The sequence below is a fragment of the Megalops cyprinoides genome, chromosome 21, assembly GCF_013368585.1.
Source record: "Megalops cyprinoides isolate fMegCyp1 chromosome 21, fMegCyp1.pri, whole genome shotgun sequence".
Classification (NCBI taxonomy): domain Eukaryota; kingdom Metazoa; phylum Chordata; class Actinopteri; order Elopiformes; family Megalopidae; genus Megalops; species Megalops cyprinoides.
The window spans coordinates 14392779-14413219 of NC_050603.1; the positions used below are offsets into that span (position 1 = coordinate 14392779).

Below are 20441 nucleotides of genomic sequence, written 5' to 3' on the forward strand. Positions count from 1 at the left end.
GTAAATAATAAACATTCATGCATGTACAAATTATTCATTTATTTATGTGCATAGCAAATATGCTTAATATTGTGTTGTTGTTCGAGCTCTTATTTTCATTATAAAAGCTTGCAGTATTCTATTGATAGCCTATGGATGAGACTGCTTTTTGTGCACAAACATTACGTTAATTTAATGGCAGTCAGGAAAGAGGGTAGAACCAATTGCTGTGTTATTAATTTAAATATCACTCAGTGTAGGATACCTACTACTCAGTCTGGAAAGAACTTTCTAGATTCCATCTGGAATACAACTTTATAATTGTTCAATCTCAGGGTGTTGCTTACCTGTGGTAGGATGACCTCTCTTCGTATCAGTAGAGTCACAACAGGTAAATTTCGGTGCTACAACAATTTGTACTATGTAACAAATACAAGCTGTCGGAACATTGTGTACAGAGGTATTTTAGTAGAGTTGTCTTTTTGAATTACATAGCAGAGATGTATAGGTATTGTGAATAATATGAAATGAAACAGCAATGCTGAATATGAAAGAATGAAAGAAAATCAAAAAGCTGGTAAAATCATGTAAGGTCCCCACCCCCAGTTGTGGTATTGTGGCCACTCTGAGTTCATTTCCTTTTGAATGGTGTTGACAAAAGAAAATGGCAAAAACTTGAAAGTGAACCCTCTGACCCAATTTCTGATCAATTTTTTATCTAAAATGCCTGATTTGCAATTTTCAGTTCCTTTCTATTTGAGGTTCCACATAGGTATGTGGCAAACTGGTATTTTTACTTAACTGTGTTTAATAATTTCCTAAATCATTCATTCAAACAGTTTTAATGACATCAGAGATGCCCACACCTTAGTAAATTACCTTCTAAATTCTCCTCTTTCATCAGCAAATTACCCTCAATTATTTTGTTGTTGCTTTCAACCTATGTCCAGCATAGTTATATTTGTATATTTATTTGCTTGATACTAAAAATGGCTTTTGGTCAGATGGAATCAAACCCCTCTTGAGGACAAGTAAATGAAGTCATTAGGACAAGCAGTGCCTGCCTGAGACAGATTTGAGCATCTCTCCCTGTCATGTTCTGCCATATCATATTATTGAAATCCAGTTAGTATCAAGTGGCGGCATGCTCATCCTCTGAGTGTGTCCGAGACAAGCCATAAAATGTGTCAAGATTCAAGTTACATTCGTCAAGCAGTCTCCAAGAGAAGGAAAATGAGATAAATGTTTTCTTTGATACTGTGGGAAGAATATTGTGATCAAGATGATCTTAGGTATCAAAACACTTCCATTTTTTTTTCTGGAGTTCACAAGTGTGGTGCAAAGGGAAGCTGTCTATGTATGGATTCTGAGGTTCTGCTGGGGTCAACTGCATCAACATTTTTTCTCTCCTGAGTACTCCCAATCAATGTCAACTCCTCAAACGATAGATCATAACAACTATCCAGATTATTGCACACATTTCCAGCAAGGTGCTTGAACTAGCCTGTTTATCACTGAAGGTCACATTTTGCTGCAGCATTTCTTGTGGATATTTTTCTGGATATTCTGATATTTTCTGGTATTGCAAATTTGCAAACGCAGTCTGTGCTCTGGATTGCAGCCTGTAGTGCTCCATTTGAGGGATGCTCTGCCTCGCTGTAATAGGCTCTATCATAAACAAACCATGAGAAAGAGATCTGAGGTGTGGGGCATTTACTAAAAAAGCTGTGCAGTGGTTGTTCCATTGGTGTGTGTTTGGTGTATCCAAATGAATCTCCCTGCATTTAATTGTAAAATGATTTAGGCCATTTTTACAGAAACCCTTAAATTATGATTAAGCTCCAATCTGACATATATGTAAGTATTTTGTGAATAAGAACGTTGACGTCAAGTGTTTATAGTTTTCCAGAGTACAGTTTATAGCCTTCTGAGGTTAGTCTGCTATATCTGCTGGTGTTAAAAATGCCCATGACATAATAATGTTGTCCTGTTACTTAGCAAGGGGTATCGAATGGCATTCTCACAATGATGCCAATACGTTGCTATCATGTTGCTACAACATTAACAATATTTCTTGTACATTACATGCTCATTGGGTAACAGCTGTAGCAGTTGGATGGGTGTCTGTTTTATAGGCTTATTTGGCTCTGTCTCTGCAATTTGATTCTTCATCTTGTGTTTAATGGCTTAAAAGTATTCCCTGGCCAGCCCTCTGCATTCTGAAGAATTAAAAGGGCAGTTTATCACATCACAATTTCTCAAACTTTGCATCACTCTGCAGTCTCAGCAGTTGCTATGGTAATTATGTAGATGATGTCCCTGGTTCGGTTATTCTGTGTCAAGAGTTTATGTTTTTTGTTTCTTTCACAAGCTGATAGCAGACTGTACTGGTATTGATGAGCCAAAGACATGAAAGTGATTGAGGCAAGTTAAATTAAAATCTTTTCATGTAACTCACTGCAAATTCTCCTTTCTGTTTAAGGCCGTTTAATATGGGTCATGTAAATGTGTCATTTTCCTGTGTTTGATTATTGTAGCTCTGTATGCAAAATGGCACCTCATGCTGTAGAGCTGTGAGATATAATGACACGTGTTCAGATGAGGTCTGATGTGTTCTGTATGTGCTGTTGTTCATGTGGCCTTGTTATTTGCAGATGTGTTATTGCTTTGTAAGTCACTTTAGGTAAGACTAAGAGCATCTGCCAAGAGACAAAACATAAACTGAAGTTTCCTGATCCTGTGCTAAGTGGCACCCTTTATCCACCATTTATATCCTTATGTATATAATTATATTGCATCTTCGTGATTATTCTTCAGAATGCTTTCGATTAGAAGAGGCTCAAAAGCTGCTAAAACAGGTCCTGCAAGTGCTAAGATTCTGCATTTCTAAAATGTTCTCTGACTTCTGTGATGTACCGTAAAGATTAGAGTGTCATCTTTTACCCTTTAGGCCAGTATGATGAACAAATTAACTGGCATTGTATTGTATAATAAGAACCTACCCAAGTCTGCTGGAAAAGGTGGTGTTTCCCTAGTGAATACAATTGATTTGAATGACATTTAAAACATGGGTGTAACCTGATGGCATACTAACAGCAGGCTTTTGAAAACAACGAGGTGAACATTTCATTTTCTTACCTTCAGTTATAAAATCATTTTACTGCAATTAACAGTGCTATCCATGAGTGCAGTGCACTCAGAAGCACCTTCTCCTGATAATAGCCCTAATATCCATTTGGATATTCCATAATTTGAGTCAAGTCCACTCTTTGAAATCCTGCGCCTTCAGAATAATCTGATCTGAATCAGATACTAAGAGTCTAGACAAAGATCACTGGCCTGTGAATATCAGAGTATCCAAGACACTTTTGATCCAGGGTGACGGTGCTATGCAAAGGAAAACAATTTAACACAATGTTTCTTATGCATGTCAAGTCAACAGCGCTGCTATGCTATGCTAAGAAGGCTGAATTTGAGATTTCCGATGACACCCATAAAGGTAGTTATACTGCCTCTATTCAGCAGTTGTGTGCACATATTTCTATGTTTGTCAGGGCTACACATAGACTATAGCTCTTCTCATGAAAGCTAAAGCTCCTAAAACAAAGGTCTAGTTCATTTTGGTACTGATCTTGAAGAGTGCTATAATTTTATATAATATCATCCAAAGTGGCTAGTCTTAAATAGTATGATGTACAATCAAGAGTCATTGTAACCGTTTACCTCCATCCATTATAAAATATTCCTCTTGTTGGTATATCATCAGTTTTGACATATAATGAGAAAGAGAGGAAATCAGCCTTGATTTGCCTATTTGGCATTATTTACTAATTAAGGCATTCAGTTATAGTCACGCTGTTTGAATAGCTGAGGAGAGTGTCATCTCTGAAAGAAGAAACCTGTCTTGCCCTCTGATCAGAATGTTGCAATGCGTCTCATTAAACAGATGAGGAGTTAGTCATTCTTTCCTCTATTGGTGGTGTAAGGTAACCTCTCACCCCCCTTAATGAACACATTCGCCATGATGTAGCATGATAAAAATAGGGGCATGTGCATTGCTTAAGAGACATGGGTGGGAGGGTCACACAGAGACATCTCATAGAAAAAGTGCTGTCCCATCCATTAGCAGACTTTTATCCTGGTAAGACCTCCATTCTGTCAGGATGCTTTCAATGAACAGGAACAGTGGTCCCTATCTGGTGAACGCCTATTGTGATGTAGCAGAGGACAATGAGAGACAGAGGGAGCACTACCACTCCACCTGGCTGGAGCTGGTGATGGAGACAAGACCAGAGGAAAAGTATGTATTGATTCTGTAACTGCAGGGAAACCTTATGTAGTGCAAGTTCAGTGTCGATTTCATTGAAGTTCAACTCAGAAGGACCGGTTACAGTACAAACATTTGAGAACCAACAGAAGAGAAAATAAGCATTTCAGCATTGACATCATTGCTTTAACACTGTGAGGGCAATTAAACTGGCACTAGGGTTAAACTATGCAAAACACATTACATATCCACATAGTGCATTCTTGCAGAGGAATTACAGATATTTAAATACCTGCCTTCATTACCAAAATCATGTCATAACATTGGTACAGTAAATGTAATTTCCAAATCAAATTGTGAAGTATTTAAATACTGTATTTGTATTCTGTCCAGTAATTATTCACAAGCCATTAGGATTCACAGTTGCCAAAGCAATACATTTAGCTGTGTGATTGATTTTTATATAAATGGTGGACAGTTGTATGATAACATATTGATTTGTGACCAATTCCTAGGGTTACTCTGTGTGAGAGGGACAGCTCTAGAAAGGAGAGCTATGAACAGAGACAAGTGGCCCACTTCCTGGTGCGGAGATCCCCAGACCAGAGAATGAGGCTGGGTAGACAAGGCGAGAAGATGAAGGAGTATCAGTTGCCTTACAAAAATGTCCTCCCCGTGCCCATGTTCATGCCCAGCAAAGCAGTGCAGTTCAAGGACTCCGAGCGCGCGCCCACCCCCGCGGAGCTTCGGTCTATCATGGAGTTCGAGAGGGTGCTCTCCAGCGGGGTGTGCCCAGAGAAACGAGAGGTCTGCCAGATCACCAAAGACAAGCCAAAAATCATCCAGCCAATCCACATTGGTTTCAGAGCATCCGGTCTGGTCTCTCCACCAGGCGGGTCTTCTCACTCTCTGCAGAAACATTGGTAACGTTATAGAATTCAAAACCACTGCAATAAAAATCCATCCGAGTCAATGCAGAGGAGATGTAGGAACAGCTTGTATAGAGCTTTTATGCTTTCCTTCTTGACTTATTTTGCTGTCCGTCATGCGATTCACAACCTCCTGGCATGTCTGTGGTTGTACTAGAGCAAATGTTTCAGAGAGGCGTATGTAAGTTCACCACACTTCTGAGTGATTTCAATTACTTTTCTGTATTGTTGAAAGAAAAACACAAAATAAAAAAACAATGTTAAAGGGAACTATTTTTTGCAATATCTTTATTTACAGCAATATTAATTTGTTATTGGTATTGGTATTTTCATTTTGGTGATATAGTTGGAAATATTGACAAATCTGACAACACTGCACACAGACAGCTGTAGAGGTAATTCAAAATGTTGAGCATTCATATAGTCACATAATCGGGAACTTTTTACAGCAAGTTAGTTACATTTTAGACCTCATTTCATATGAAGGAAAAGATTAATTGTTCTGGGTCATGGAATTCCAAAATATTTGATTTATAAATGTGATATCCTTAGAAGAAGAGGAACTGAGAAAAAATCTTTGTCTAAATGAAAATCAAATTTTATACAATTTTATACAAAATGTTATACAATTATAAAGTTCTTCCATTTCTTTCCATTAAATCATACTCATTTCTATTCAGTGTGTAGCATTGAATATAAATAAGTAAGGTCTTTGGCTAAGAGTTCAATGACACCTATTCAAGTGCATTGGGTTGTTGACCCTGCCTTAACCTTAGTGAATAGTCATTGATGATGACTAAATATATTGTCATATGCATTTACTTTAAATCCTTTCCTGATGGGACAAGACCTCATCACCCTCTCAATAATGTTATTTTACATTATCTTAAGAAGCGCGTTTCAAGACTATATTTAAATCAGTGGACACTCATTTCTCTTAGTTCTCTCTCCTTATGTGTTAAAGATGGCATTTCCTTCATGACATAGATTCAATATGATGTACAGGAGAAACCGGGACACTTACCACAACAGCTACTTCAGTCTTGGGAACACCTGACAGTCCTACGGCAAGTAGCAGGGCTGCAACTAAATATAGTTTATCAAGCTTGTGGCCAAGCAGTTTATTCTCCAATCCAATGGGTGGATTTAATTAATACTAGATTCTCAAACTTAGATGTTGGGCAGTGTGTCCTGACAAAAATGCTTCTATTGTTTGTTTTATGTTTTAGATGAACACTTGATACTGATTTCATTGATAATTACTTCTCTCATGGTATATACTGAAAGGCAGACACATAATAAGCAAGGATCAGCTATATGATCAGCTATCCAAATGCATTTATTTTTTTGCATTATTCATACACACTGTTGTTAGATCTTGTTTGTACCATAGAGCATTCACAAATATAACTGACAGGAATCACAGAGGACTGAAATGCCCATGCAATAAACAGATCTATTTGTGCAATAAATACAAAATGATTGAAGGATGTGTGGCAGAAATTATAACAAAACATTTTTAGTCAAAGAAAAGCAAATATTTTTACTGGGTCACCCCTTCTGACTGAGATAGTGTGAATTTGCACCAAGGAGGGTAACGTTGCTCTTACTTTTATTGTACAATAATACTTTTATTGTACAACAATGTATTGTAATTGCATTATGTTTTACCACATAGTCAAGGAAATGGCCATGTAATTCCATTGCTACTACATTATAAAGTAATAAAAAATCTAAGTACCTATGCTGTTCTGGGAAAGGCTGTTCTACTGTAGTATGCTATACTGATGTCAGTGTCTAGACACCACTGCCTAGAATGGGAGATGCAGAAACATATATCCTTTTGCACAGTATTCCAGAACACTATGCGCAGTGTCTGACTGGTCATTGTCCTGTGAGCTTTACATGCCTCTGGCCAAGGGCAACAAAGGGCTGGAAAGGGAGAAGTGAAACTCTTTTACACTAGCAGCCATCTTGAACTGAAAACAAAGCTGCAGGGGCATCAACAGAGGCAACAATCCTTTCAGAAGGTCTAATTGCGGGGGCCTGATAGTACAAACATTTTGAAGCTGAAGACATTTATTTGAAGCTTAACTTTAGCCATTTAAAATGTGGCACTACAATGAATTCCATTGGGCGAGGCAGGAACGTTGTGTTGTATCAGCCTTTGTGGTGTGTGGGTTAACACACATTTACTATAAATGGGTTGGTCTGAAGTTATGGGATGGATTTTATAGTTTGTAATGGAACTGTTGATGTAAATAACACTGACAGTTGCCTGTGGTATTGCATGACATGGAATCATGTTTCTCTGTAATCTTACTCACAATTTCAGGATATTCACATCCACATTCATTTATATATTTTTGGTTGAACAAATGCGAAGTTTGTGTTGTGTTTTTTATCCTTGTTAAATATTTGTGACATGATATAACAAAAGCAGCCTTCCTGCACGTGCTGCAGTCGCCACTACTTACAGCAATTTTACAGGTCTAATTGAAGTGAGAATGATAAGAAATGAGCTTTTTGCAATCTAAAGCAAAATGCTTTTTTCCCCAGTAATACCCACATTTTGTTTTCATGTGACCCCCTTCTGTTGGTTATTTCATGTTTCTTCATCATCAGCCCAGCAAAATCATTTAAAGTCAGACTGTGGCTTTAGCAGCGAGGCCTTTGCCCTCTCATTTTTCTGCTGCGCAACCTTCAGCTGCCAGTACCTGAGGTAGAGCCACATCAAGCTGCCGTTCCTACGCTTGTCTGTGTTCAGGAGGTCCGCGCAGTGCCGGTCGTTTTTGAAAATGTCCTTGAGGTCGGCTTCCATGTTCAGCTCGGTGGCCACCGGCTCCTTGACCGACTTTATCAGCAGGTTCCTCTCCAACTCCAGCCGGCGCTCGCGGGGAATGAGAACGCTGCAGAAGAGATTCTGCCTTTCCACCAGGTTCTCTTCAAACTCCCTCAGCACAGCAGTGGCCCTCTGCTGCCATGCACTCTCCCTCTCCAGCGCCCCCTGGAGGAGGGCTCCGGCACTGCCTGACCTCAGCAGCTGCTCCCTCTCCTTCTCCAGGGCTTCGCGTTCTCGCTGCAGGCCCTGGCGCTGCTCCAGGAGCTGCTGGCTCTGGGAGGCCAGGGCCTTCCGGTAGCCCTCCACACGGTGGCGCTCCTTTTCCAGCTCTAGCTCCAGGTGCGCCACCATCCGCTGGCTCTCTGTCAGGGTCTGTCTATATTTCATCTCCAGGTCCTTGGAGATGGCCTTCATGTCCTTTTCGTACCTGGATTTCGCCTCCTGGATCTCCCTCTGGGACTCTCTGGACCAGATCCACCCTGTGAAACAAAAGATTTGAGGCTTTCATTTAAATGGTTATAGCAAATACATAGCCTCTTTATTGGAATCAGACCTCTAATTTAAACACAATTCCTCCACATGAATTCCCAATTCTAGTCAACACCTTGTTTTGGACAGCAAGATTAATACAGGTTTGTACTGAACGTCTGCAGTATGGAGTACTGGTGAGTATTACACTTTGAACCTAAAGGCTACAGTCAGCGATCCTGAGTGTGGCACTGCTGTTGCAGCTTTCAGGAAGGTCCTTCAGCAGGTCAAGTAGCAGGTCTATTAATGGGTCTCCATCTATATAAACATGTTAACTATGAGAGAAACACTGTTAAGCCTGAACACCGTCCTTCGAGACCAGGCGTGAACATGCCAGCTTTTATTTCACCTTTGTCTTCTGTCACAACAATGACGTGTGTTCCGCCCTGTTAGGGATGTTAGCATGCACAGGCAGTACTTACGAAAGGCAGCCAGGCCAAGCATGGGCACCAGGAGGGCATAATTCCACTTGTTCCCATCTCCACCCCCTCCCTGGTCTGGCCTGATGTTCCAAATTGGGGGGTCGTTCAAGTTGTTCATCGAAAACGAGCCTGGTGGAAACACACCATACGTATGTGTCTCTCTACAACAAGCATCAAATCTACAAAATCAGGATTTCACTACAAAATGTACAGCCGATTTCTTTCTGACAAGGCGTTTGTGAAATAGCAATGCGTTTCACAAACGCCTATCGTTTATGTCATACTACGTCTTACATCGTATCAACCAGGAGGATACGCATCTCAAAAAGCTAGCTCACTAGTGAATATGGTACATTTTGTCACAGAAGTTTACGTTCTTTGCTGGTTACTTCTAATAATACGTATGTTCGAATGTTATAAATTATCTGCTTAGCTAGCTACAAGTAACTAGGTACGTCGCATTAGTGTTTACTTGATAATCCGTGTACGTTTTTCAAACTCATACAGATCTTTTCCCAATAACACTTGCTTGACCATACACCTAATCTGGCTAGTTGTCATTCTTAACGATCTGAAGATCCTAACGAATAGCTAGCTAGCTAACTGTGCTATCTAACAGCTCTTCCTCCGGCCCAACTACGGCTGCATACAATGCAACAAACCTTATGCTTCGTGCAGAAGTTGCTAAACGAACAACTATTTGCATGAACTCAATTCCGCTAACCAGCTATACGATGACATTTCGTTAATATTGACTGTTTAAACACTTAGATCAATTACCCGCTAGACCTGCAAAATTCCCAGTGTCAGTCCATACACGACTTTCCTCTTTGAGAGCAAACCTTAGGAAATGTTTTGACACATTGGGTCAGCTGGAGGAGGTTATAGTTCAGGAAATTCATATATGATTTTATAATTATGTACAATTTGAATTATTAACAAAAAAACTAACGTGTTAGTTTTCAGTATTATGCAGTCCATACGCCAAATATATGTACAAATGTAATTTCTAATCTGTATTGTCTGACGTTGGATACTATTATTCCACTGTTTTAGCGAGATGGTATATCCCAATTGGAGGCGTGCCTTACGTATCCTCTCACCCTGCACACCAGTCTGGTTGAAAGGTTGGACAACATGGCGGCAGTTTGCGCTGCGTCTCGTGTTCTCACGAAGAGGATCCTTTCAGCTAAAGCTGTGAGTATTTGTGAATCAGACATTTATGCAGTATAAAGCACAACGGTTTGTGTGTGTGGAGGGGGTGTTTTGTATTCCCGTTGTATCGGCAAAATCACGAGATGTCAACTTCCTGGTTCTGTGGTTCTGTTTTGTAACCAGTTTGTGCTACAGTGCCAGGTTAGCTAACTATCCTTCAATCTCTTTGACTAACAGAGGGGTCGCAGGATATTTTCTGCTTACCCTCAACGAAAACCTGGCAGTAGTATCCTTTGTGTGACAGTTACCAAGATGTCATGCTAGCTAGCTAGCAGATTGTGTTGTATTGTAAACATAATGGATACGGTAGGCTCGTCATGATATCCCTCTTCGGTGAAGGTCACTAAGGTAGAGCTAGCTAACGGTTACAGAACAGCCTGAGTCTGTGTGCAATTAGATGTAACTTAGCTAAGCGAACTAGCATCCAAGCTAATATTATTAGTCATTATTAACACAAGCTACTGGCTTTGTTGCTAACTTCCTTTCGCCTGTTTTAAGGGAACCTCAAATTATTTAGCCTACTTCATAGCTACCATTGCGTTCCTTCATGCAGGATGTTTATCTAGCTAGCTGTTTTTACCAAATTCGAGCTAAGCAATTAAGAAATTTGAGATAATCGAGCACTCTCCTTGCTCTAAAATTATTTTATTTAATTTTTGGATTTTTGGTGAAATCACTTATGTACAGGGGGACAGTTTAGCCTGTGACTTAAAACCGCTGAGGCAAACTTACACAACACTTTGCGTAATGCCCTTTCTCATTGACTAGCTGTTGTTGCTAACAAACACTATGGAATATTTGATACCTAAAGTGCATTTGTAGCATCCTTAACTTGACCCACATGTGGTGCTTTCCAAATGGGATATTTATTTACTTATTTATTTTTGCCTCTGAGAAATCAATAGCGTGGGCTACATAGATACAATCAAATGTAGTGATGGGACCACATTTGGTCCCGTCATGTAGGTTCCTTCGATGAGGCTTTATTGATGGTAATTTATTTATTAATTTATTTATTCTTTGGTCCCCTCAGCTTCCGGCAGTTGGTTCAGGGAGCTCCAGGAGTCTCCACTTCTCCATCTACGGCAAGAGGGACAATGCGAAAGTTTCAGATGCTGTAAGTTCACTTGCTTAAAAATCTCCAGTTTGCAGTGTTTTGATTTGATTTACAATATTTTGAATTGTCACCGATCATTTTTTTAGACCAAAAAGCATAATTATTATGTCAATAAGCTGGCTAAGTTTTGGTATAGAAATGGAGTCCAAGAGTAGTAGTGTATACTATTTTTTTTTTTACTGTAAATGCCAATAGTGAATGTCTTAACTGTCTCCACCATCTTAATATTGAAATTTTTGCCTTATGGTTTTATATAGCCATTGCAATAAGTAGTTTACACTTTGTTGATTCAGTGAGTAAATCTGTTTGGGATATGTGTAATTGTTACTTATTTACTGAACTTAAACACCTTGTTCAAGGGGACAATGGCTGTGTCACACCCTGGGTTTGTACCAACAACTATGCCACTCCCCACCCAGAGGAATTTATAATAACTGTGTATAAAAGAGTCAGTCTGGGTCAGATTGGTTCACATCTCAGTGGGAAAAGACAGGAGCCATCCAGGGGAAGTCATGCATGAAGCCTTACCTGAAGGGGGGTGTGTGTGTCTGTGTATGTGTACGGATCTGCAGATCTCAACACAATACCCAGTGGTAGACCATGAATTTGATGCAGTGGTGGTTGGTGCTGGCGGGGCTGGACTACGCGCCGCTTTCGGTCTGTCGGAGGCTGGCTTCAACACTGCCTGTGTCACCAAACTGTTCCCAACCAGGTCCCACACAGTGGCAGCACAGGTACTGAGCCCGTCTCCTACTTGCACTTTATCTCCCCTTAGTATCAACCAGAAGGATTAACTGTGCCTCAGAAAGCAGACTCACAGCAGTTTTTATTAGGCTGATCTGCTTTTCAGATTAAGCCTTGTGTCATAAAATGTAACTTGTCTTGACATCAAGCTAAGGCAGTGCAAAGGTTTATTAGCCAGTGCTGTTAGGATGATGTATGGTGGTCTCCGTAAATGAAGTCTAAAGTCCATGCTGAACACGCTCTTTAAAGAATGACTTTCTCATCTGCTGTCCCTGGAGGTTTTTAATGACAAATATTCTTGTTTTTATTGAAATTGGTAAAATAATTGTGTACAATAAAGGTGATTCTGCTGGTGCAGGAAAATAAAATGTTTTTTAAATCAGTTTATGTCCCCATGTAAATATGAGAGGTTAACGTTAAACTGAATGCATTTTTTTACACATTTTGGTAAAATTGAATATTATAGCATGGTTGTGCTGCTTTTGCCAAAAAGTCATTCACTGAAATGCATTGTTCATCTTTGAAGACCAAAGTGAGTTTTAACTATGTTCCAGAAAACGTTTATACATTCCACTCTGCAATAGTACTTCCGTTTCTGCGTTTTGATACCATGTGTTTAAAATAGCTAAACTGCTAACTGGTCTCATCCTGGTCAAGGGTGGAATCAATGCAGCCCTCGGCAACATGGAAGATGATGATTGGCGGTGGCACTTCTATGACACGGTGAAAGGATCTGATTGGCTGGGAGACCAGGATGCCATACACTACATGACAGAGCAGGCTCCAGCTGCTGTGGTGGAGGTAAGGGCCCTGCTATGGTTTGGTCCTCTATGCTCATGATGGTGGTGCAGTTACTAACAGTTCAAAGGTGCTGAGGGTTGTTCTGTTGGAGAACTAAATTCAAATACAGGTGTTTGATTGAAATTACAGGGCTGTTTTATGAATGCAATCACGTGGTTGCTACATTCAGCCAAACATTTGGTCTTAGCCAAATTATGTAATACTTACTCACTTTTTCAAGGAAATGCAAAACCAATTTCAAATTCCAGTTGATTATATATGTAAATAATAGTTAAGAAGAAACATACTGTGTTGAAGCTAACAGAAAGGTGAACCTCTTCTGTGTTTGAAAACCACATGAGGACAACCCGACACCCTCCCATGGTGACCTCAGAATGCCGAGCAGGGATCCGAGGTCCTTTGCAAAAACAGCTGCAGCAGGAGGCCCCGCATACTGGGAATGTACAGGGGGCCAGCTCTTAGAAGGCTGTCAATAAGAACTATAACAAATACACATGGCTTTTTCTACCCATGGCCATAGTTATCATTACATTACATTACATTACATTATTGGCATTTAGCAGATGCTCTTATCCAGAGTGACTTACAACGTTATCCATTTATACAGCTGGATATTTTACTGAGGCAATTCAGGGTTATCATTTTTGCAAAGCCAACATGCTGCTTTCTGTAGAAACCTTTGCAATTTCAGCTGAACTTAACTGTATGTATGGTAAATGCTAAAATCTCTAATTGAAATATATATATTGCTGCCCTGGCTAGTTGTTGCTTTTGTAGAAACCTGGTGGTCAAGTAATGTTGGAACCATTGGCCTGCCTTGGAATCTCTCTGCAGCTTCCTCTGGTCTGACGCCTGCTGACGATCTGTTCCCTGCTTTTGCAGCTGGAGAACTTTGGCATGCCCTTTAGCCGCACCGAGGATGGGAGGATCTACCAGCGTGCTTTCGGAGGCCAGAGCCTGAAATTCGGCAAGGGTGGCCAGGCACACAGATGCTGCTGCGTGGCAGACAGGACCGGCCACTCCCTGCTACATACCCTGTATGGCCGGGTAAGGGAACCTTCATTTCCCCCTGCAGTACTCAGAAGTACCCAAAGCGTAGCTTAAATGCCGTAAACAACTGTTACTGTTTTAGTCATGACAGTAGCAAAAACAATTACGGGCAATAATATTGTTGTAAGAACTTTGGCTGAAGTCCAGGCTGGTCTCACAGCTGGTGAGTAACTCTTAGGGTTAAGAAGATTAATTATCTTAAGGGGGAACGAGTTTGCTACACAGGTGTGAGCCCCTCCCTCACTTACAGCTTTGTCAGCACCAGCCTTTGCTGCTCCGACATCTCTAAGACAGTGTGCTTTCCTCTCAGTCCTTGAGGTATGACACCAGTTATTTTGTGGAGTACTTTGCCCTGGACCTGCTGATGGAGGATGGGGAGTGCAGAGGGGTGATTGCACTGTGCATGGAGGACGGGTCCATCCACCGCTTCAGAGCCAAGAACACCGTCATCGCCACGGGGTAACAGAAGTCCCACGTCCTTGTTTACATACGAGTTTAGTGAGGGCAGAGTACCATGCCCCAGACTTTGTACCACCGTACATGGTACAGAGGTGAGACATGCTTATTATAATGGGTTCACATCAAAAGGCTCAAACTATTCATGGTAACCTAAAGAAGATGTTTTTTTGTGTGATTTGGTCCACAGCTGAATTAAGAGAAATTAACAGTGCATCGTATTGTCAGAACTACTTACGCTTGTATTCATTTTTTGTCATTGTGGTGCAGGGGTTATGGCCGCACCTATTTCAGCTGTACCTCTGCACACACCAGCACTGGAGATGGCAATGCCATGGTGACACGTGCTGGCCTCCCCTGCCAGGACCTTGAGTTTGTGCAGTTCCACCCCACAGGTGAGAGATGTCCCAGCTGCTGTTTCCTGTTTAGCCTGTACAGCTGCATCACACTAAACCAGTGTATGGACACGCCCCAGTTGCTGATTGGCTGATTGCCTCTGTTTCATGACAGAAATATCACACCCAGCTAGATCTGTCTGCACCTTCTAAAGCTTTTTTTTTTGCTATGGTGTATTCCTGGCAGGTATCTACGGGGCTGGCTGCCTGATCACAGAGGGTTGCCGTGGAGAGGGTGGAATCCTCATCAACAGCGAGGGGGAGAGGTTCATGGAGCGCTACGCCCCCAACGCCAAGGACCTGGCCTCCAGAGACGTGGTGTCCCGCTCCATGACCATCGAGATCCGGGAAGGAAGGTGCGGGTCACTATATATTTGGCTTTCCAGTATGACAGGAGTTTAAGTGGAACACACCACACAGACACCTGGGCAGTTTAATGAATGGTTTGCAGAACCTGCCAGGCAGTTTCCTGTCTTTAACAAGCTTGCTGTGGAGTACCTCTGCTGGAATTTAAGGGTCGAGATTTCCTTTTGTCATTGTTTCATCAGTGAAATAACACTGCAGTGTTAGTCAGTGGGATCTCCAGTTTGATCAGCGGGATGTACTTTTTGAAAAACCAACGGGGAGCTGTTGGTTTTTCAAAATGTAGAACATCTGATTTGACTAGTGGGGAAGACACAGACTTATGTGACACATCCTCTTCACCTTAACCAGATATGCTATCGAGTATGATAATGTTTTTGGCTGTGTTGCCATAGTAACAAAGTGAGCTTTGTAAAATGGGCGATTCTTTAAGGAGTAATGCACTACAGGTCACTGCTGTGGTAGTGTAGCATAATGGTTAAGGAGCCGGACTCATAATCAAAAGGTTGCCGGTTTGATTCCCTCCTGGGGAACTGGGGTACTTAACCCTCAGTTGTCTTGGTGAATATTTATATTATATTAAAAAAAAAAAAACTGTAACCGATGCAAGTCACTCTGGATAAGGGCATCTGCTAAATGCCAATAATGTAATGTAATAATGTATGTTCTCAGGGGTGTCGGCCCAGAGAAGGACCATGTCTACCTGCAGCTGCACCACTTGCCCCCACAGCAGCTGGCCACCCGCTTGCCTGGCATCTCTGAGACTGCCATGATCTTTGCCGGTGTTGACGTCACCAAAGAACCAATTCCTGTGCTTCCAACTGTTCACTACAACATGGGTGGAATACCCACCAACTTCAAGGGCCAGGTAGACATCGCGCACTCCGAGCTCCAGCCTATGGGACTCAGGCACACAACTGCACACAATCGTTAATTGTACAACTGATTATTCTTCCATGTATTTAAAAAGGTTATCTTCTGGCTACATGTTGAAGTGATCTCTAGATTCAAAATGACTGCAATTCTAAAAGTATTGAGAGAGCAAAGTGTTTGATTCACCTGTAAGCTGACAGTCAAATGTTTCAACCTTCATTTTGGAAGAGTAATTCTGTCCCTCACACCTGTCCCTCACACAATGATCTTTGACCTAGAAGTGGTAATGAAGGTGTACACATGAGCAGGTCACACACTAGTAGACCTGAAACTGAGAGATAAACCGGGATGTGGCTGAAGCACCTTGAAAGTGTGCTGAGTGCTGACTCTGTTTAAATCATCCACAGGTCATCACCCACAAGAATGGGGAGGACAAGATAGTGCCCGGGCTGTATGCCTGCGGGGAATCCGGTTGTGCCTCCGTCCATGGTGCCAACCGACTGGGCGCCAACTCCTTGCTCGATTTAGTGGTGTTTGGCCGTGCCTGCGCCCTCACCATTGCTGAAATCTGCACCCCTGGTAATGCATTCTGGCAGGAATCTCTGAACCCTTTTCTCCATTACCCTATTTGCAATATACATGTCCCAGTGGCAGTAGTTTTTTCCATATCTTATAAATGGGTGTATTGCTTGTTATGGATATAGAGCATCTTGCTGAGGTTGTATATTGTATTTTTTGTATTAACCAAATTCTCATGACCAAGCTTAACATAGACAAAATGACATCCATAATGACATATAGTTGCTTTGCAGCTAGTTTATTGATCATAAGTTTAGATGGCTCTTCTTGTGACTTTAGGAGAGAAGCTGCCACCCTTGAAGCCAAATGCTGGTGAGGAGTCTGTAGCCAACTTGGATAAGCTGAGATTTGCCAGTGGGAACACCAGGACCTCTGAGATCAGACTGAGCATGCAGAAGGTATACTCTCAGCAACTGGAAATGAGGTGGAATAGTCTGCTGTTAGGCTTCTCCCATATGCATGCTAATCAATATGTCTGTCTGACTCTGGAGCTGTTTTATTTATTTATTTAACTTTCGTAATTGGTTACCCGTTTATTTTTGATACAGTATTGTTGAGTAAATGACTTGGGTGATGAATTGCAGTGGAGAGAATGACAATCAGATATTTTTTATACTTCATTTCAGTTTATTGGCCTATTTATAGTAGAGCTGCTGTGAAATCCTTTGTTAAAATGTTTGAAACCTTAAAATGCAAGTTATGGCCTTTTTAAGTAAGCTATGTTAACAACTGTGATACAAAGCTACCTCAGGTCAAAGCATTCAGCTACAGCTTGTGTACAGGCAGACCACAGCCATTTTGCATTAGCTATAGGACACAGGCACACCTCACAAAAGAATACTTATATGCCGAGTTGTGAGATTGTTTTCTCAGTGGCAAGATTTATTGTGAACTGGTTGAGCATTCAGAATTGTAACTTGGCTGGGTAGGCAGGTAGCTACAGTACATAGCTTTGTGTATTGTTGGTAAGCTGTCTGGGTGTCATATTACTGATCTGCTTGCCCCGTTAGATAACCAATTGTAGGTATGGGGGTTGTCCAGTTTAGTAACATGAATGTGAATGATGTCATCACCTGTTCCCTGTCCCCTCTCAGAACATGCAGAATCACGCCGCTGTGTTCCGCACTGGCTCTGTGCTGAAGGAGGGCTGCGACAAGATGGATGCCCTGTACCAGACCCTGGATGACATCAAGACCTTTGACAGAGGTCCGAGTTTGACTTCCCTGCATTTGTGTTTGTCTTAATTGACTCCCACAGGCTCTATAGTCCGTTCAGTCCGTAGGTTTTATAACAATTGCCCTGACGCCTACAGGAATTGTGTGGAACACTGACCTGGTGGAGACCCTGGAGCTGCAGAACCTGATGCTGAACGCTGTCCAGACCATCCACTCCGCCGAGGCACGCAAGGAGAGCCGGGGTGCCCATGCCAGAGAGGACTTCAAGGTGAGTGTTCACCTGCAAATAATGCCACCAACGTACCACTCGCACTCCCTGGAGATGAGCTTACCTTCACACTATGACGTTTTTTTTTATTGTTGGTGCATTTCAATACATAGCAAACCCCAGCAACCCCTGAATTAATGATAAAGTGGAAAGCAGTAACCTTTACTTGGTTGTAGTGCCCTTAGGAACAGAATGACACGTGGCAGACAACAGAACATCAAACACAATTTTTGAAATGAAATAAATCTTAGAATAGTAAGAGAGAATTCCTGGATCCCTGTATGGACTGGTTTTGTCTTGCAGGACCGTGTGGATGAGTTTGACTACTCCAAGCCGCTGCAGGGCCAGCAGAGAAAGCCCTTTGAGGAGCACTGGAGAAAGCACACGCTCTCATATGTGGATCCCAAGACTGGCAAGGTATAGACATCAACCTGTCAGATCACAGTGATGTTAATGTGTGATGTTTGTTACTCGTAAGCATCATGCTTGTACAAAAGCAAGAGAACATGTCCTGACTGCTCTGACTGATAGAATAGAACTGGCCTTTTCATAGCTGCTTACTACAGGTATAACTAGGTGTATAATACTCTTACATTATAATTACACTGCCCAATGTTTCAAATAAGGAAATCCAAGAGTTGTGCTTTGGTTTGGTATAAAGCAGTCACAGGTGTTCTTCTGAATCCATGCTCTGCCAGGTTATGTTATGGCATTTTCCTGACTTAGTCTCTCTTTAAATATGCCCTTTTAGGTGACTCTGGAATACAGACCTGTGATTGACAACTCATTGTCTGAGGAAGATTGCTCAGCCATCCCTCCTGCCATTCGCTCCTACTAGACACCAGTCTAACCATTCGTATTTATAACATGACTTTGTGCTTTTGCAATTACAATAAAACAGGTTTAACGTGTGGTTTTCACACAGAACAAAAAGTACTGCACATGGTATATTTGGTGTTCTTTAATAAACTGTGCTGTAACTTGAGAGAATTGTGCAAACAGTGTGGTTCATGTTTATTACAACATTCAATGTATTTGCTATAGTTATTGCTGGCAAATAAATGAATATTTAATATTTAAATATGGAATGATTATGTAAAAAATGTGGTAGTTAACAGAGCAGACTCATGTTTACTAAAATCACCGTCAGTAAAGATGAACATTAACTCAAAGATGCCAACGAGATACTGTGTTCACTTGTTCCGTGGCCTTCTTGTTCAAACAAGCGCACAATATCAAATGTAGGTCAATTTCTGTGCATAATGCATGTGTTCTGCTTGTGGCATTTAAGATCAATAAAAATGCTCCAGTACCATATTGCGTGGAAATGTCTTAGGTGTATGTGCAGAGTACCAGTATAATTCTGCTCCTCTTAATGTGTTATCTCACCTACCCCAAGCATCAGGGCAGCACTTCTCCTGCTCAACAAATTTGATGTGTGGGCTTCACATTCTATGCACCGAGTAGGTATAGTAGCTCTACCTTCTGTGTTACTTTTTGAAGTTTAGAGATTTGCCTTGCATGGTATTAGTGTAGAAATGAATCCTTTTAATGTAGTAGTTTTTGTTTTCATTGTAACAAGGAATTAAATGCACACATCATTACATCCAGTTCTCTTTTATTGGCAGAGATGAATGTGTGAAGGACAATTTCGGAATGTCTGTAATGCACGATTCCAAAGGGTCATCGAAGCCTGTTGATAAAATTTCCACAGCTGAGCAAAGATAGCTAATATGTTACTGCGAAAAGATGCCATGTGCTCAATGTTAAAGTTAAACTATACCTAACATATAAATATACCACAGTGTGCATGATAGATGCTCTCTTTAATTCAAACCCTAACATTAAATATAGATTCATCATTTACAGTCTCGATTTCGTTATTTTCCAAGAGAAGAATATTCATGATCACTACTCGGAGTGTGCGTAACCCCTTAGACTTCTTTATTTTTACATGATTTCGTCGCAGTTTCAGAGGGGCAGGACCAACCTTCACAAAATTAAAGTCATAAATGAAAGGCAAATAAATAAAAAAGGCAAAAGGGAAAAATAACACCAGCTGTGAATGAAATTTGAAGACAATAAATTCAATACGTAAACATTAAAAAACATTGTATTTTACACATGTATTTTATGTACTTACAATTACATTATGTAATTATATATATATTCACGTGTGTGTGTGTGTGTGGCACTGTCGAAACGTTTGCCATTCACAATTTGAACCTGAACCTGAAAGTGCACGTTTTTGCCCTTTCATGTAAGTTGATTAAATAAAATTTCCGATAGACCTTGGAGACAGTTCTTTTGCAGGGTGCGGACAGCATTTTGTCTTCGTTCCTCACGATTGCATGGCTAGACGCACCTGCAGCAAATTCATCTGCACTGACTGAGCGCAAATACTTTTCCCGCAAGTTGTGTTTGTGTAGTCATGTTTT

The 20441-nt window shown here is 41.1% G+C and overlaps 3 protein-coding genes across 5 annotated transcripts; 2 read left to right on the plus strand and 1 right to left on the minus strand.

Moving 5' to 3' along the window:
• Positions 1 to 4059: 4059 nt before the first annotated feature.
• LOC118768869 (telethonin-like) lies at positions 4060 to 5445 on the plus strand. Its single transcript, XM_036515829.1, has 2 exons — positions 4060 to 4279; positions 4762 to 5445. Exons 1-2 carry the CDS (start codon positions 4143 to 4145, stop codon positions 5171 to 5173), a joined length of 549 nt encoding a protein of 182 aa, XP_036371722.1. The 5' UTR covers positions 4060 to 4142; the 3' UTR covers positions 5174 to 5445.
• Positions 5446 to 6513: 1068 nt separating this feature from the next.
• LOC118768890 (coiled-coil domain-containing protein 127-like) lies at positions 6514 to 9804 on the minus strand. Of its 3 annotated transcripts, none has more exons than XM_036515859.1 (3): positions 9630 to 9783; positions 8968 to 9096; positions 6514 to 8496 (listed from the first exon to the last, which is right to left on the minus strand). In XM_036515859.1, exons 2-3 carry the CDS (start codon positions 9083 to 9085, stop codon positions 7811 to 7813), a joined length of 804 nt encoding a protein of 267 aa, XP_036371752.1. In that variant the 5' UTR covers positions 9086 to 9096; positions 9630 to 9783; the 3' UTR covers positions 6514 to 7810. The 3 variants fall into 3 exon arrangements, with proteins under 3 accessions (XP_036371752.1, XP_036371753.1, XP_036371751.1); XM_036515860.1 differs by having other exon boundaries at positions 9757 to 9781; XM_036515858.1 differs by having other exon boundaries at positions 6515 to 8496; positions 9748 to 9804.
• Positions 9805 to 10091: 287 nt separating this feature from the next.
• Positions 10092 to 19424, plus strand: LOC118796510 (succinate dehydrogenase [ubiquinone] flavoprotein subunit, mitochondrial). Its single transcript, XM_036555437.1, has 15 exons — positions 10092 to 10164; positions 11216 to 11299; positions 11872 to 12033; positions 12701 to 12844; positions 13727 to 13891; positions 14205 to 14353; positions 14621 to 14745; positions 14933 to 15101; positions 15781 to 15976; positions 16389 to 16560; positions 16840 to 16958; positions 17655 to 17766; positions 17873 to 18003; positions 18307 to 18420; positions 18755 to 19424. Exons 1-15 carry the CDS (start codon positions 10105 to 10107, stop codon positions 18839 to 18841), a joined length of 1989 nt encoding a protein of 662 aa, XP_036411330.1. The 5' UTR covers positions 10092 to 10104; the 3' UTR covers positions 18842 to 19424.
• The last annotated feature ends 1017 nt before the right edge of the window (positions 19425 to 20441 follow it).